At 33.4% G+C, this 17,927-nt stretch overlaps 1 protein-coding gene across 1 annotated transcript; it reads right to left on the bottom strand.

Annotated features, from left to right (window-relative positions):
* Positions 1-75: 75 nt before the first annotated feature.
* LOC140052659 (nardilysin-like) lies at positions 76-17,607 on the bottom strand. The gene is made up of 27 exons (XM_072098329.1): positions 17,487-17,607; positions 14,860-15,133; positions 14,647-14,728; positions 14,106-14,206; positions 13,180-13,306; positions 12,760-12,855; positions 12,383-12,505; positions 11,705-11,762; positions 11,523-11,596; positions 10,876-10,945; positions 10,357-10,434; positions 10,020-10,140; positions 9,806-9,864; positions 9,143-9,197; positions 8,382-8,486; positions 7,730-7,883; positions 7,392-7,442; positions 6,045-6,155; positions 5,470-5,672; positions 4,822-4,946; positions 3,960-4,119; positions 2,806-3,018; positions 2,322-2,374; positions 1,712-1,795; positions 927-1,134; positions 604-699; positions 76-298 (listed from the first exon to the last, which is right to left on the bottom strand). The coding sequence occupies exons 1-27, from the start codon at positions 17,531-17,533 to the stop codon at positions 101-103; spliced, it is 3,126 nt and encodes a 1,041-aa protein (XP_071954430.1). The 5' UTR covers positions 17,534-17,607; the 3' UTR covers positions 76-100.
* Positions 17,608-17,927: the final 320 nt, after the last annotated feature.

Here is a 17,927-nt window from a genome sequence, read left to right as displayed (position 1 = left end):
TATATTATTATTATAGTATTATTATTAAAATAAACATATTTTTTTTGGAAATGAGTAAATTCAAACACATGTATCAACTAAGTAAATTATTTATTTTTCATCATTGATTAATCACTGTGACGGGATATACTTCCAAACATTCCTTAAACTTATGAATATTCATTATACTGTTTCCATCACATGACAGGTAGCTAATTTGCATATCATCAACATGGTTGTTGGTTACTCCATTTAGTTGCTTTCGTGCATCTCCAGATGACGACGTCAGTTTGTCTTCCTGATCACCAAATCCAACAACCTATTATAAAAAGTAAATCAATATTTATTTAATATTTTTCCTTTCATTACAAAAATTACATTTTAATTTAAGAATGCTAATGAAGGACAAACAAATTAGGCTGGACTACTTAACGTATCCAGGAACAATTTTAAGGTGAGGGTAAATACAGTGTACATTGTTCCTATGATACAGTGATGTGTGTGACAAACATGTACTGTTGTATCATAGCATTTAACTAAATACAGTGCTGGAATCTTTCTATATACAGTAATCAGTAACCACAAACATCAATAATATTGATATATATTTTAAAATGTAAATACCTGTGTTGATAGTTTTCTGCGGCTCTTTCCTTCGTACACTAGTTCATCTAGTAGATCAAGTATCTCTTTCTTTTTTACCGTCTTTAATACTTTAACCTTTAAATAACAAACGCATCTTAATTGTTGTTGTAATTACATACCTATCTTCATATGGAGCTTTATCTTCACTCAACTCAATAAATATCTAATTATTTCCATGAGATTTGAAACATTTTAAATGGTTCCCTTATATTAGCCTAAGTACGGTCACAGTACACTAAATAATAATAACTATTATTAAATAAAGTTGGTACATAAAAATGCTTGTATACAAATAAACAAACCTCTCTCTCCAGCACATCAAACACATATGTTCCTCTTTGTATAGCACCCCAGTTTCTATTGACTTCTTCAGCTAGATTTAAATCCACACATTGCTTCAATGTGACAAGAGCATCCACTTGTGTTTGGAACTCTTTGTCGGTCATAGCTTGCAGTTTCTCACGGAAATGCTTCAGAAAAGCCTCTATCCGCTGATCTACATGAAGAGCACTGTAAGAAAAATAAATTAAAATCATTTATCAAAACCAAACACTATCAAAATGATATAAAAATACATATGGTTACATTAAGATCTGTCTACACTATCAAACTTTATGTGACAACAAAATGTGATGTGCCTATGGACATGATGATGTCATATCACTACAAAATTTAGGAATATTACTTGCATATTTGGGCACAAATTAGTTTGGTAGTGTAGACAGAGCTTTACACAATGTTTCACACAATCTCAAGTGGTCGTATTTAGTCACACTCACTAGAATTTTTCTATATGGCCAAAACAGCGTCATAACCTAAAGGCCCATTTACACTAGGACGATACCGATAGACGATAAATAGATAAGCATGCACTTTTCTTACTACTACTACTTTCTGCTAGTGTGAATGAAATTTTATAAAGCATGGAATTTGTAATGTGTTTGTTTTAAATCCTGTAAATGTATGCCCTGTGCTTAGCATTTCATAGTGTGTTGAAAAAAACCCTACTTGAAAATGACTGGTAAATATACACCATATACCCTATGTTTTTATTTTGATGTGTAAATTACAATGATATATTTTTTACCTGAATTTAGTTGCTTGCGTAGTGACAGTAACAGAGAATCCAATGATACCAAAGCTACTCCTGCAGGTAGGAAGAACACTGTACCTGGAAGAGACAAACATATATGTTATTGATTTCAACTATATGATACTTGCAAAAAGGCAATACTAAATATATCCAATAAGTAACCGTAACTCTTCTAATAGTAACCCCCCTTCTAATATAGTAACCCCCCTTCTAATAGTAACCCACCTTATAAGTCAATCTATAATAATAACCCACTACTAGTCACAAAAACTTATGATGCAGCCGTATTTTGAAAATGAAGAGATACTGCATGTTGATCTCGAGAGTGGGGGAGGATTGAGTGTTTTTGAGTTTATAAAAATAAAGTTAGAGTTCAACCAAATTTGTTTATTCGTACCGTTTTATTATTTTGCTATAAGTTGCTGACCGGAAAAGTTGGGGTGGTTACTATTTTCAGGTGCCTACATTAAGATCAGTAATAGTAACCCACTACTCTAATAGTAACCCACTTTAAAAAACAATCAAGGAATAATAACCCAGGGTTACAATTAGAAGATTTGCGGCATGAAAACATGAAAAAAAAAAAAAATTGAACTGAAGTTACCCCAATTGTTCTTGTGTACGGAGAAAATCAAAACATGGTTCCTCCATCAGCATCTATTAAATAAGAAAAAAAACTTAAGATTAAAACGATTTTAAAACTCAAGAATCCATTACAAATTCTATATGGTCATCCATGTAAATTTACCTGAAATATATATTAACAAATTTTTTTTTAGTGAAACAGAAAATACAGAATAAGGAAAAAATGCCATGTGGCCATTCCAGAATTCTTGTGATTCTAGGATATCCTACTAATAATTTAAAGCAGTAGTTTTACAATCTAAAGCTCTGTCTACACTATCAAACTAGTTCGACAAAAAAGTGTGTTGTGCCCAAATATGGTAGTGATATGACATCATGTCCATATATGGTCACATCACATAAGGTTTGATAGTGTTAGACAGAGTTTAAGAGTTACATTCCATGCCCAAGACTGGAGACTTTGTAAAAGCCCCCAAGTATAAATTGAAATGCCATATACTTACAACAAGTAGTTCAATAAGTGTGATCTTATAGATGGTCCCACAGCCTTGTTGATAGTAATTGGTAACAACAGTGTTTGTATCTTCTGTGTTGAAGCTTTTTATCTTGCATACTGTGCAGCCAAGAGGAATCTTGGTGACTGTCGTAGTCGGTTGACGTTCTATCGCATCAAAGTTTAACTTGCTGCATATTTTGTTGTGGAACTCAATTGCCTCCTGCCAAAAAAAAAGGCGGAATATAGAGAAAGAGTATCGAGAAAGAAATATAAGTTGAGTAGGTAAAAATGAAAGTTTATAATGTTTTTTTTAACTTTCTATTATGGAGTAGCAAGTTAGCAAGATATCGAGAGAGAGACAGTTTGTAAACTAAACACATTTTTACTGTAAAAGCCAATTTACACAGACAAGCAATAACGGTAAGCTGAAAACCATGTGGCTTTTCCCATGTAGAATCTGCATCTTATCCGAGTGGAAAACGCCCATCCACCCCGTGTTGTGTGTAAATGGTCAGAAGGAATAACATAGATTCTATAAAATATAATAGTTAATTATATCTGAAGCGTAATTAGTAATAGTAAATAACGATTATTTTATTTACCCGACGTTTCGCCAACTATCAGTTGGCTTTCTCAAAGTGTTGTTTACTATTACAGTTACGGTTCAGATATAATTAACTATTATATTTTACTTGTAATACCAACCAAATGAATCTTTTTAATGTGATAGATTCTATATTTTTATTACAGTTACTGCTTGTCAAATATCTGTGTAAATTGGCCTTTACACCCATTCTTTCATTTTTGTAATGAATATTTATGTATGTTAATGTTTTTTATTTGTTGTGAATGGAAACAAACAAACAAACAAACAAACAAACATCCATTAACATGGGGTATCAAAATGAACAAAATTGTACTGGGAGTTTTAAACAACATTTAAACCACCTCCACAAAGAGGGAAGGGATGGGGTTCGCGCTGGTGCGGGTATTTACGTTTTAATATAGTATAGTAAAGATTTATTGTTTCAAAATGTTACCTATATTAAGTAAAGCTGGCCATAAATAAATAATAGTTTACTCTAACACTATACTAACTACTGAAATAACTGAATGTTTGTACTAATTTGTATTTTTATTTTGAAAATTATCTGTATATACCTGTTGCGTATAGTTGCCTTGTACGAGAACTTCCACAAACATTTTCTTTCTGAAGTCGGCAGCAAATTGTTGCACCATATCCTTGGTAACCTGAGGGCAGGCTTTCCTCTTGTCTAATGGGATCCATTTAACCTTTTGTAAGATTTGCAGTCGAATGTCACTAGAATAAAATAAGATTTTCATCAATCAAAATAACTGTTGTAAAAATGGTACGAAAAATAAAGAAACAAATTAATATGTAGTAGGGGTGGGTATCACAGGGGTAATAGGGGTGGATGAAAAGTACAAGAGGTACCCAAAGTTTTCTAGGGTTTAAGGCCCATTTACACTACGACGATAATAATCAATGATAAATAGATAAGCATGCATTTTTTTTGCAAATAACAAATAAAAAATAGAAAGGTTTTCGTTCTAGAGCTATATGATAATCATTTATGCTGTCTTTAAATTTAAGGTTAAGTAAGTATTATTTATTTTCATTTGTAAACATATAAAAAACATTTACATTTGAATTGAACGGTTTGGCTAACAACAAATAAATAGAACTTAAACTACACACCGTCATACTAGTATTCTTATTCTTATCATCATATAATACGACGGTATTTTCAATATTTTCTGTTTAGGGTTCCTGTATACAGTTTACAAGTTCAGTATATTGTTGGTAATTAGTATTATTAAGCGTGGTTCCCACTAGCGACGCAACGCAAGGACGTAACGCAACGCAAGTGAATTGACCAATCACATTCGCTTGTGATTGCTAACTGTCTATAACTTCGCTTGTCATTGGTTAAAACGCTTGTGTTGCGTTTACGTCCTTACGTTCTAGTGGGAACCAAGCTTAAGTAGTATTTATACTTACTGGTTTGTTTTACTTGGTTTTATAATGTGATTGTGATATGATTGTAGCATAGCCTCCATCACAGCGTCCATTAAATCTTCAACAGAGAAGTTTGCAATGTGGTCAAGAATTGTATCAAACAGTAACTGAAAAATAAAGATTTGCATGAAGTTTGGGTAGCGTTACTATTTTTGCTGTTGCCATGATCAGTGCTGCAACAGCTATGAGCGCTCACTGGCTAAACCCAGGGGCCTGCAGCTTTAGGAGGCCCCTGAGCAGTGCCCAGATGAAAAAACAGAAACTAAAATATGCTAAAAAAAGCAATTAACACCTAGGGCCACTTCGGTTTCCTAAACCAGGGGCCTCTGCGTTAAGCCACTGGGCACAGAGGGAAAAAATTGCATAGGATTGTGCTTTGTATTTTATCCAAATTTGTAAGTAATCTTTACTCATTGAGCCTTCCATACAAATCAACAAGGTTCACAATCGCTGCCATTTTCAACACAAGTAGTAATCAATATTTTTAAATGTCATAATTATGCTAGTATATTTTGTTAGTAATAGTAGTATAGATTTAGAGGCTAAACTGCAACATTAATCAATATGAATGGTTTGTAGTCATTCGTGGTCCATTCAACTCATACACTATTACCTCTGCCAACTACTTACATAAAGCTTATGATTAAATCCGCTCATCCTGATAACTAAGCCGGTTTCTTCCGTACGGAAACTGTAGTTTAACTCGGCAGCTTCGGCGTTGTACGCTACCTCATTCATGTTATGCTCAAGGAGGGTAACAAAGAAGTCAAAAAGACACAGATGCATTGCTGACTGGTTCACTAGCTCACTTTTTAAGTACACATAGATGAATCCTAAACAAATATACACAATGGTAAACTAAAGCTTTGTCTATACTATCAAACTGTATGTGATACATGTGATGTGCCCATATATGGTAGAGACATGGTCAAATATGGTAGTGATAGGACATCATGTCCATAAATGGACACATTACAATTTTTTGTCACATAAAGTTTGATAGTGTAGACTAAGCTTTAATTTAATGTAATTTATATCTTCATAATTAATCAGGCATTGAGACGTTAAAAAAAAGGCTAATTTTGTTTATTTACTTTACTTTAAATTATTGTTTTACAATTAATAATACAATTATATTTTTTTTTAATTTGTCACTGCTTTTATATACTTTTATACAATCATAGTATGAAACTGTTTTTCATTACCTTTTGGTATTTTGAACTTCCGGTCACTCTTGTACCATACACATCCTTTGTCTGAATCCAGTATTTTTATTGGATGTTGATTGGTTGCGACTTTTAAATTAAAATCATCAGCTAAAAATTGAAACAAGTATTAAGTTCTGTCTATGGTAGTGATATGACATCATCATGTCCATATATGGGCACATCACATTTGTTTGATAGTGTAGACAGAGCTTTACTGTATTGTTTGTATAGGTTTAAAGGCCAGGTGCAGGCAAAACATTTCTATTGATCATACATTCCAATAATTATCGATCTATAGTTTCCCCTATGTTTCATAATTTTTGGGATTTTATTTGTGTTACACAAGCTTGTTGAAAATAAGCACTTTCTTATCAGTGGGGGGATAGTTCAAATTACACAGTAAAATCTCTATTCTTTTGTACACAAATTTTGTAAATAGAGAGAGGCATTTTAAAAAGCTATGAAAACTAAACGGTGTGGTAAAAAATGTTATCAGATGACTAAATATAGGTAATATAACTTGAATATTACATTTCTGGTATTTTGATTCAACTTCAGATTTTTATTTTCATGCTATAGCAAAAATTATCCACCGTAAATCCACCATCTTTTTTCACCTTCTAGGGAGTCACCAGACATGTTATTACATTAGGTTAACCACCTAACTACTGAAAAAAAGTCTTCCCTGGTTTTTATGGAAGAATTTTGCCAAATTTTGTATTTGACGATATTAATGGAAATTCATGTTTTTTTGTCTTGATTTCCGTTACAAATATTTGATTTATGTACAATTAACCAACAATGTTATTAAAATTTCATGCCTGTACCTGAGCTTTAAGATCATTAATATAGACAATATAATAATCTTGAATACATATAATGTATTATATTAGAATAATTGGTTTTGTTTTGATTTCCATTTCGTATTCTCAATTCAATATAATATTTGATCAGCTTCTTACGTGGTATGTATGTTAATAAGTTTTCAGGTTCCTGCATTGTTTATCAATTCTGACAAAGTTAATATACACTGTATAAACATGTGAATGTGAATTAAAATATATTTGAAATACATTAAGCATATTTAAATGGTGGCTACCATCACGTAAGTAATCTAATGTGTAGGCCTGATTTTCCCAGCATCCACTCTTTATATTTAATTGCAAGGCAAATTACTCAAAAAGTGTTGGCTGGATTTCAATGGAGATACAGAATAAAATAAACGAAAAGCTAAATCAAAACTAAGTAAAACTGCCAGAAAATTTGCAGAGTTTTTGGGCAACACTAGCTCTTCATCAGTGCAAGTTTTTTATATTTTTTAAAAACAATTGCTTTAAAACTTACCAATAAAAATATTTGGAGCAGGTAGGTGCACATCAGGATGAATTTCACTATCTGTCAAAATAAAAGAAAACTCCTTTATATCCCATTTAAAGCTCTGTCTATAACTATCAAATTAGTTTGACAAAAGAAAGTGTGATGTGTCCAAATATGGTAGTGATATTTCCAAATATGGTAGTGATATGACATCATCTTGTCCATTATGGGCACATCACATTTTGTTGTCAAAGTAGACAAAACTTTAGATATCCAAAGTAGTAACATTTCATGATTACATATAAAATGTGAAGGCATAGTTTTACCAATTGAAGATCAGCTTTCAATAAAAAAAAAAATTTTACCATGGTAGTCTTGTATCCATTTTGAAGGCACTTGTTCAATCCCGTAGGCAGTCTGATACCATGGCTCCACTTGATCACATGATTGAAATGATTTTGACCACATCAAGTAATTAGCAGCTTCAGCCGTCAGACTGGACAGACACTCAGTTATCACCTAAAGAAATTAAAATTGATTTATATTAATTTATAAGTAAATTGTTTTAATTATAAATAATATTCTTTATAATATAACACTACAGTCTTGTATAAACTCATAATTCTTAATCAAGTTTGTGTAATAATTGTCCATGTAATTTGTTTTTTATGTTATGGAAGTGATATCTGTACTCACCTCACGCCCTCCAATTTCTGTCTTTTATATTGTGTTTGTTGAAAGGAATAGTCAAATAAGTTGGAACATTGTGCAGAGATATTAGCAAACAAATGTAAACAGTAATTCATGTTTACCATATGTTCAGTGTTACGCACTTGTGACACACTATATGGCCACGGGAGATGTGCGTCATTTGTCCGATGTATGTCACACCTTATGTATACCATGACGCACCTCTGAGGTCGTATAGTGTGTCATACAATTGACAAGTGTATAAGGCTGATCAGCACCTGGTTGGCGCCTAGGACAATCAACAGAATTACAATATAATACACTTACTTTTGGATCATACTCAAACGTAAGCTGGTGACCGGTGAGATAATGTTCCATTGGGTACTCTTGCATATTATCTGCAATCAGCTCAACATTATCAACTGCGTCCATCTACATATGATAGACAAATATTAGATAAGTTTTCATAGATGTTAAACCATAGGTCCCTTGTACATCATGTGGGAATCGAGTGTGTACTTAAAAAACATTGTACATCTTTCTGGAAGAGGTTTCCTCCAGTATACTAGTTTCACACGCTGGGTTGTATAAAGATTGGTTCTTACTAGAGACACAACCCAAGGACAAAACGCAACATAAGTGATTTGACCAATCACAAGTGATGGGTTATTCGAACAGTGGCTTGTCATTGGTCAACTTGCTTGTGTTGCTCGTACATCCTTTGTTGCGTCTCTAGGCTGCCACAGCAACTTGATCGAATGATACAGGAAAGGTAAACACCTAATCCCAATAAGCACTCTGATATTCAAATCTCCAGAGTAAAGCTATATTCACACTGAGGTCCGAGTCAGGTCCAGTGGCCAGACAAAAATGGGCGTAGTGTTTCATAGTAGAAGTTCAAATCAAATAGAAAACATATGCATGAACATGACGGAAAATAAAAAACAGAGTTGTATATGGCAACCAATGTATATTTTCACTATGTTTTAACTGATATTTGGAAAAGATTATTTCTTTTAACTAAATCAAAGGTACCCATGAACACAGTTATCTACAAATAATATTACTATCTAATTCACTCGGCCTACCTCTTCTTGAAATCTGAAAGCATTGTCATCTATTGTTTTTATCTCATCAAATATTCTAAAAAATACAAAGTTATATTTTACAGTATTAAAATTATAAAGGTATAATTTCAATATAGTATTATGAGTAGTGAAATTATAAATCTAATTAAAGGCTATTTTTTTTTACCGTAAATCTTTTAATTGTAACCCTGGGTTATTATTCTTTGATTGTTTTTTAGGGTGGGTTAGAAGCGGGGTTAGAAGCGTGATTACTATTTGAGTAGTGGAATTTTAAATTAGGCATCTGAAAATAGTAACCCACCCCTAACTTTTCCGGTCAGCAACTCATAGCAAAATAATAAAACAGTACGAATAAACAAATTTGGTTATTTTTATAAACTCAAAAACACTCAATCCTTCTCCACTCTCGAGATCAACATGCATTATCTCCTTATTTAAGTACGGCTGCATCATAAGTTTTTGTGACTCTAATAGTACCCCATGGGTTACTATTAGAGTAGTGGGTTATTATGATAGATTGACTTATAAGGAGGGTTACTATTAGAAGCAGGGTTACTATAGAAGGGGGGTTACTATTAGAGTGTGGGTTACTATTTATAGATTTACGGTTTACATTTTGGTCTTTTTGCACTAGCCTCCATTGATTTTCAGATTTGCACCTACCTCTTCTGTGGCCCAGCTTTTTGCAACATCTTGATATATTGAAAGATTGTGGATATAACCTAACAAAGAAATACATTTTATAATTTAATAAGGGTGGGTTGATAGGAATAGGAATAGATTTATGAAGTGTATTCAACAGATTCAATAGAAATACACAAATTAGATACTATAATAAAATACATATTTAAAATAAAAATAAATATAAAATTTATACCTCATCAATATTAGTTAATCCTGTTGTAGATAGTTCAACATTAATAGTAAATATTGAACATGTCTGGTTGTATTCAAAACCTGTTCCATCATTGCCACTAAATAACTTCAGAGCCAGGGACCTTAAAAAATAAATAAAAGAAAGTGCTTGACAAAATATATCAGGTAAAACATTATTCGAAGTGAGAGGGCTCACTACTTTATATTTTGGTCCATGTTAAAAGAATACAGAAGGCATGTTATTTAATATCTTGTATAAGAGATCAATTATTACTGTTTATATAACATTCCATTTTATGAACATTTTTATTATATGAACAATACTGTATATTACCAACCTTTTCTTGAGCCTAGCTAGAATACTGCCTCTCCCTTCATGACCTATTAACCATGATAAATATTGTAATGGCTTACATCTGAAAAAAACATTGAAGCATATATAATGTGTATTTTCTTAATTTTCTGTTATTTTTTATTGTTAAGCAAATAGAAGATTTAAAGACGTATTGTCCCCCAAAAACATTAAAAATGAAGAATAATTAAATCAGACTTTGAATTGGTTATTTTGTAGTTTTAATAAAAAACAACAGAACAAAATATTGTTTTCACTTATAAAATGACAAAATAAATGGTTAAATTCAATTGGCTCCCAGCCAATTTGACTATTTTTTCGATCTAAGTTTTCGTAAAAGTGGATAACTATTATGTGACATTAAAATGGCATATTCAACAGAACAATTTTTAACAATTATTTTTTTAGGAGGACAATACATCTTTAACACAATGTGCCTAAAAACAAATAAATTATTATCGGCAAATTCTGTATCTCCACATATAAAATCTGTTATACTACTTACTTATAGTCTTTAAACAAACAAGGAAAGGTCCAGGTTATTTCCAATTGGTTTACATCTTTGACCGGTATGACTAGAGGAAAAGAATTGAGAACTTAATACAGTAGCTAAGATTATGTCTTGATGCTGCTGTCCTAGAAAGCCTAGAAGCCTTCATTAAAAAAGTTCACATTCATTTTGATTCGCTTTAACTGTATTTTGTCTTTATGTAGTGTAAACTGACTTTGGGGTTGGGTCAACCGGCTCAGCTACAGTGATTAAGTTCGCTTAGGTTGGCCCTGGTCTCCCCAATTTCAGTTTTTTTGCTATGTACATACTGAAATAGACCGAATAAATAATGAAATGAAATTACTAGATAGCTCTTTAAACAATTGCAGCACAAATTAAAGTTAAATGATGTCTGCAAACCAATACTTTATCAATGTGTATGATGTGTGGTATGTCAACACATAAGAACCTAGATAGTTCTGTGCACCTAGCCTTATTGTCCAGAACCTTTCCACTTAACCTTTTTTCCCAGACACTTTCCACCTACAGTAGCATTATCCATTCAGAAACATTTGCTGTTTGTAGATTTTGTTTCCAGTCAGAAAAAACAAACAAGGGCCAAACATAACTCCTTTAGCTTACAATATATTTGTCATACCTACTTTTGTACAATTTGTGAAATTTTTCTGGAACAAAGGGATCTGGGTATATAGAGTACGAAGGCTTTGGAAGACCACTGAAAAAAAAAAAATTATTGCATGAAACACACTTCCCATTATTTGGATTGTTCTGAATCTAGCCTTTAAAAGAAAACATGATTTTATAATAAAATATCTTTACTAACTTTGATGGAATGTCTGAAAAAGATTCTCTAACCCACTCTTCCAATGTATCCAAGCTTTCTGAAAACCAAACCGATTGGAGTGCAAATCAATATGTAACTAGTGAACTAGCAAAGCAAAATGGTGCATTGATAGCGAAGGCAAAGATCTGCCTTAACCGTCTCTCTAGGAAGTTGATGTATGTGTGTTATTACTCTATTTATTTGAATTCAGATTTAAAGATGAATAGAATTTTGCAGTTTGTAAAATTACTTAAGTCTGTGGAGGACTTATTTATCATTTATTTATACTGGGTGACCTCTTTAGTCAAAGACTGGTCTTCCAGAGGGCCCAGTCATGATTAGTGGATGTGTGTGTACCAGTACACCGGGGTAAGCCTCTACTCGTCTTGAAAGATGTACTAAGTTCTTTAAAGTGTACAAGAGCTAGATGTGTACACTGGACCTACGGTTTATAGTCCTTATCTGAGAAGACTTGTTCTACCACCAGAACCATGGAACGAGTGAGCCTTGGACCCTTAATGACGTTAAGGCTACGTAATTACGGTTCCACTGTATTAACCGCTTGGCCACTCACTCGCTCAAATGCAACTAACATTGTTAAAAGGAGACACAAATTCACCAGGTTAACTACAGTACGAAATGAAAACCCCTGAGGTTAATGAATTTTATCTTTCTCACCTGGTGATTGTACAGCAAGAGTCATATAATCGCTGGAATACATTCTCTCTCTAAATTCCTGAAGTCTCTTATGTACCTCAATACCTTTGCTAATTGGATCAGCCTTTAATGTTGTACTATTACCTACAAAAGAAGGTGTATCATTTATATTTGTCCATAGTCTTCTTAAGTTCTGTCTACACTATCAAACACTATGGGACAAAAATGTGATATGCCCATATATGGACCGGACATGATGATGTCATATCACTACCATATTTGGGCATATCACTACCATATTTGGGCACAATTAGTAAGTAATTTTTGTTGTTGGAATTAATAAGCCATTTCCATACCATACACAGTAGTCCAAAATTGACTTGTGAAAGCATACCTACCCCACATAAATTTTCCAAGTGGGTGACCTTCTTTAGTGAAAGAACCAAATAATTGCTGTTTACGAAAATGATCTGCTGGAAGACTCATTTGAAATTCTGTAATTGAAAATTGTGAATTTCAATATAAAATATGTGAGCTTTTATATGACTGTATATTTGTTACAAAAAAGTGAAAAAAGTATATTTCAATATTGTTTGAATCCCTAAAATTATTCAGGTTAAGTGGATTATTCCATTTGTTAAGGGGTAATCGCATACTGTACTTGACATAGTTTATCCAGATATACAAAAGCATTACCAATGCTATTGCTTTAAGTATAGATAGACTATCAAAATGACTTCAAAATGCCTTTTTCATAAAACAGAATACTGAGAATAATACTAATTTATTATAGTTATATGTTTTAAACATGTTATTACCGCTATCAACAGCCTCTAGTTCACGATCTGTACTAGATTCTTTCATCAATGGCGAGATGAAGAACTGAGCAAAACGATCCAACCCTTCACACAAGAAACTACTGTTAATCTCAAATTCAAATTCCGTCTGAAACAAAAGCAAACATTATTATTCAGGATGACCTCTTGAGACAAAACATTTAAAAGTTTATTAGTTGAATATAGGAAGAAAATTCAACCTGAAAGTTGAAAGATTCTATTCAACAAGGGCGAGTTAAACGACTCATAAATTTAAAAAAAAGATGAATGTTCTTTAGTATTTTTTACAATTTAAAAAAACACAATAATCAACAGCATTAAATATGAAATATGCCAATAAAATGGCAAGGATACATTTTGATCTTAAACCAAATAAATGACAACACATGTTATAAATCAACCAATAAAATGACAAAGATACAGTTACTGTGAGTGTGGCATAATAAATACAGCAGGATCCCTCCTTTAGGACACCTCTAAAGGGGCACTTTGTTGGGTACCGAAGGTGTCCTCTTAAGGGGTTCTACTGTAATAGAAAACTAAATAGGACAATTATGTTTAAATTCAATGACGAATTGTTTCTGTATTGTGTAGGGTGAATAGGTAGCAGGCTTTGTCTTTTGAAAATTATAGGTGTGCTACAAATTGCACTCCTCAATACATTCAGGGGTGCTGTAGGTGTGCCGTTTGTATTTTGGTGTGTAGAAGTTTACCAAATTTAGCCGTGTTGTAAATCGCACTCCTCAAGGGCAGTTTAAGAGTGTGTTAGGTGAGTGATCGCACTTGCTCACCTTAAAAGACAAGGCCTGAGGTAGGTAAATAACAGAAGCATGAATGTAATGCTGGGGTGGTCACATGTGTCATAGAGTGTTTGTTTTGAATATAAACTCTCAAACACATTAACTTACTCTTTCGCAATCAGTTGAAGCATTTGTATTTCCACCATGACGTTTGATAAAGGCATCAAATGAATTTTCATCTTCATATTTACTGCTTCCCATAAATACCACTGGAAATATGATATGAAAGGAACATGTTTTCTGTGCTATGCTTTGTTTTTGTAAACTTAGGGACTTGTCAAAATTATTCTACTGCAGTAATAACATTTTTTTCTCTTTAACCCTTTTTAGAGTAATCATTATGCACTGTTTATTGTAGTGATTGTATGTTACTGCAGTAAAATAATGTTGACATGATTCTTTTAACACAATAGGATTGCAAAGTTCTGTCTACACACTATCAAACTAGTTTGACAAAAAAGTGTGATGCGCCCAAATATGGTAGTAATATGACATCAGGTCCATGTATGGACACATCACATTTTTTTGTCCTATAAAGTTTGATAGTGTAGACAGAGCTTTACATCTATTGTAGTAGAAGTTTACAATTGTCTATGTATACAATATAAATAATAATTCAAATATTGGTACATTTTTCAATGAAACATACTATGTTCAAGAAAGTGTGCTAGTCCAGGGATGTCAGGTGGATCAGAAAAGCTGCCAATACCAACACACAGAGCTGCAGAAGCCTGAAAGAAAAACAGGTTATTTTCTTTCAACAATTTATTTAATATCATAGCTAAAAAATAAAATAATATACCTGAAAAGCATTGAATTAAATTAGCTTAGAATCTAAATACTGTATTTAAAAAAAACTAACCAACTTTTCTTGCGCTCCTTTAAGTTTCTTTTTACGTGGCATCATTTCATCATCACTGTCACTTTTCATTTCATCATCCATTACATCCTCCTCAACCTCAGACCCGCCATCCTCTTCATCGGTGATAGCCCCATCTGCAGCGCCCTCCTCAACTTCTTCGTCACTGCTGCAACAGGTGTCTCTTTTTTGTTCAGTTGTTGTGTTCCGAGATGTGGTATCAGAAGATAAATCAGAAATCACTATTGCCACTAGGTTATTTGGTAGTTGTATTATTCTGAAACAAAATTACAATGAGAACAATTTAAAGCCCCATTCCCTACGTTTTTTAGATCTAATTTAAGATCACAAACTATATTTAATGTAAAAATAATACTATATGGTCCTATTGCGATAACTTTTTTCGTCGGTTAAAAATGTGAAAAATAAATCGATTTTAATAATTATAGCGGCCCGCTATAAATCCCAAAATGCATTGCGCGCGGATTGATATTGTTGTTTTTCACCTGTAATTCGCCCACTTTTCGATCGATCGTGAAGCCAAAACAAATGGAAGACTCCTAACTTTTCAGCGAAAATACCGGGTTTTCCCCAATTTGTATCAACGGAGTCTGGCAAAAATAGAAAGATAATTAATGCAGCAACTATACAACGTCAGGCTAGGTATATAGCTAGCGTACGATGTTCGTACGTTACCGATGTTTACCAGCTAGGCCTACAAAACTAAGCCTAGCTAGGCTAGGCCTGAGACCGTCCACGAGAGGTCGATCGCCGCGAGCTACTTAGGTAGTGCATTGTTTCTCACTTTTTATCATAATTTACCATAAAACGTACATTTAAGACAAGGAATGACATGGTTTAATGTTTTTAAAGTGATATATATGTATTATTTTCCAAAAAACGTCCAAAATTGCAGGGAAGGGGTCTTTAACATTTTTTAAAAGGAAATTTCATAGTGCAATATCTATGTTATGCGCGATTTGAACGATTTGCGCAATTTGAAATTGCGCAAAAAATTCCTTGCGCAATTTCAAATTGCGCAAAGAATTCTTGCGCAATATGAAATTGCGCAATGAATTTTTTGCGCAATTTCAAATTGCGCAAGAAAATCCTTGCGCAATTTCAAATTGCGCTGCACAATTTGTAAAATTGTCAAATTGCGCAGCAGAATTCTACCAGAATGCGTGCTAACGTCGACGATCGGTTAATAATGATAATTTATTAGAAACTAATAACTCAAAATGAAACATAATAAATGCGAAGATAACATGTGTATAATACACAACATCAATGGCATACACAATTAAATAATATTATCACTCATTTGCAACTTAAAATAAATCAAAATAAATGTAAAAATAACAAAAATTAATGTAGTAATACAAAACATAGTCTACCGCCACCAACGTTTAGACCTGCTATCAAAACATAGCCATACAGTAGGCTAGAGAGCATCTTTGGCTAGAGTAGTATTAGCCGCCCGCCGGGAACACCACCTTTGTGGTCCTTTGTCGGGTCTTCGACGGTATGCTAACAATAACAATATTTTCACTACTAAAATAAGGAAATGCGATATTATCTTTAATTTTGAATCATTCTTAGAAATTACTATGAAAATATGGGTGTGCATGATTTCACAATCTGTCGAAAAACCTTGCGCAATTTGCAGATTACTTGCGCAATTTAATACGTTGCTTGCGCAATTTGAAACAGATGTTTCAATTCAAATTGCGCAAGGAATTCTTTGCGCAATTTTAAATTGCGCAAATCGTTCAAATCGCGCATAACATCTATCATCAGTCTATTATGCCCTAGGGCTAGGCCTATAGTAAGTAGTGAAGTTGGCCTGTCACGATAAATATGGTCCGGAGCCAAAATCGGTCCGGCCGGACCAGTTTTAGCTCTAAAATTGTGGCCAAAAGTAGTCCGCCACTGCCAAAATCGGTCCGGGCTTTTCTTCTGTCGATTTTAATTGAATTACTAGGCCTATGATGCTGTTTTAAGTTGTTTATGGCTAGAAAAATATCCCATGATATATATTAGTAAGTTATCTTGTCGGATAAATACTATAAATAAATGTATTTTATCTAAAAACATGACTTGGGTGTTCACTCATATTTCGGCCTGCCACACACTCACATGATTTTATCCAGGCCGGACCAGTTTTGGCGGCCAAAATTGGTCCGGCCGGACAGGTTTTGGCAGCCATAAATGGTCCCCCGGACTGATTTTGGCAGCCAAAACTGGTCCGCCGGACCGATTTTGGCCCGGACTGATTTTGGTGCGACAGGCCCAACGGTTGGGTAAATCGTTTAAATTGCTCATTCATATAGGCCTAACATAAAAACACTTTGCAGGTTGAAATGAATATGATCAAGATTTGTCCTTTTTGGCCTGCCATGAATTTGTGGTTCTATGCAGCACGGTGGGCGAGCTAGGCCTCTGGTCGATGAACACTATTCATTGTTGGCCTCCCTGCCTGTCATCCTGCTGTCTGTAGGCCTAGCCTAGTTGGTGAGCTGTCTAGTATTTCCCTCGGCTAGAGAGAGGGAAGAGGGCCTAGGCAGTACACTATTAGAATAACTTAGCCTACCTAAGAAAATACACATAATAATTAATTTAATACCGACCTATACTTTTTAAAATCATTTGGAGACTGCAAAAGTTGAGAGGCCATTCCGTATGTGTGTAATTTAAATGCCTTTTATTGCTGAAATTCACTCGCTCACACACGACACAGCAGCAGCTGCAGAGCCATGTGTTGCAATTTTGGAAGGTTCATATGGAACGCCTAGAGTGCCTTCAAGTGCGACTGTCTATCTTTACTGAATCTGACGTCTTGAATTTAATTAACGGTTATAAAATATTCTTCTATTTAAAAAAAAGACAACTAAACCAAGTAAAAATAAATACAGATTATAGACATAAGTAACTAATAATTTAATTTATTGCAATTGTGTTAATTCAAAACTATACTTTGTAAAATGGTAGTTAAATTAAAAATTATATCTGTATAAATACATTTTTATCAAACACACAATATAGAATTAGCATATAATTGTTATCATGAT

The sequence above is a fragment of the Antedon mediterranea genome, chromosome 6 (assembly GCF_964355755.1).
Source record: "Antedon mediterranea chromosome 6, ecAntMedi1.1, whole genome shotgun sequence".
In the NCBI taxonomy this organism is placed as follows: domain Eukaryota; kingdom Metazoa; phylum Echinodermata; class Crinoidea; order Comatulida; family Antedonidae; genus Antedon; species Antedon mediterranea.
Note: the sequence above shows the minus strand (reverse complement) of the source record. Positions and strands in the feature narration are given on the sequence as shown.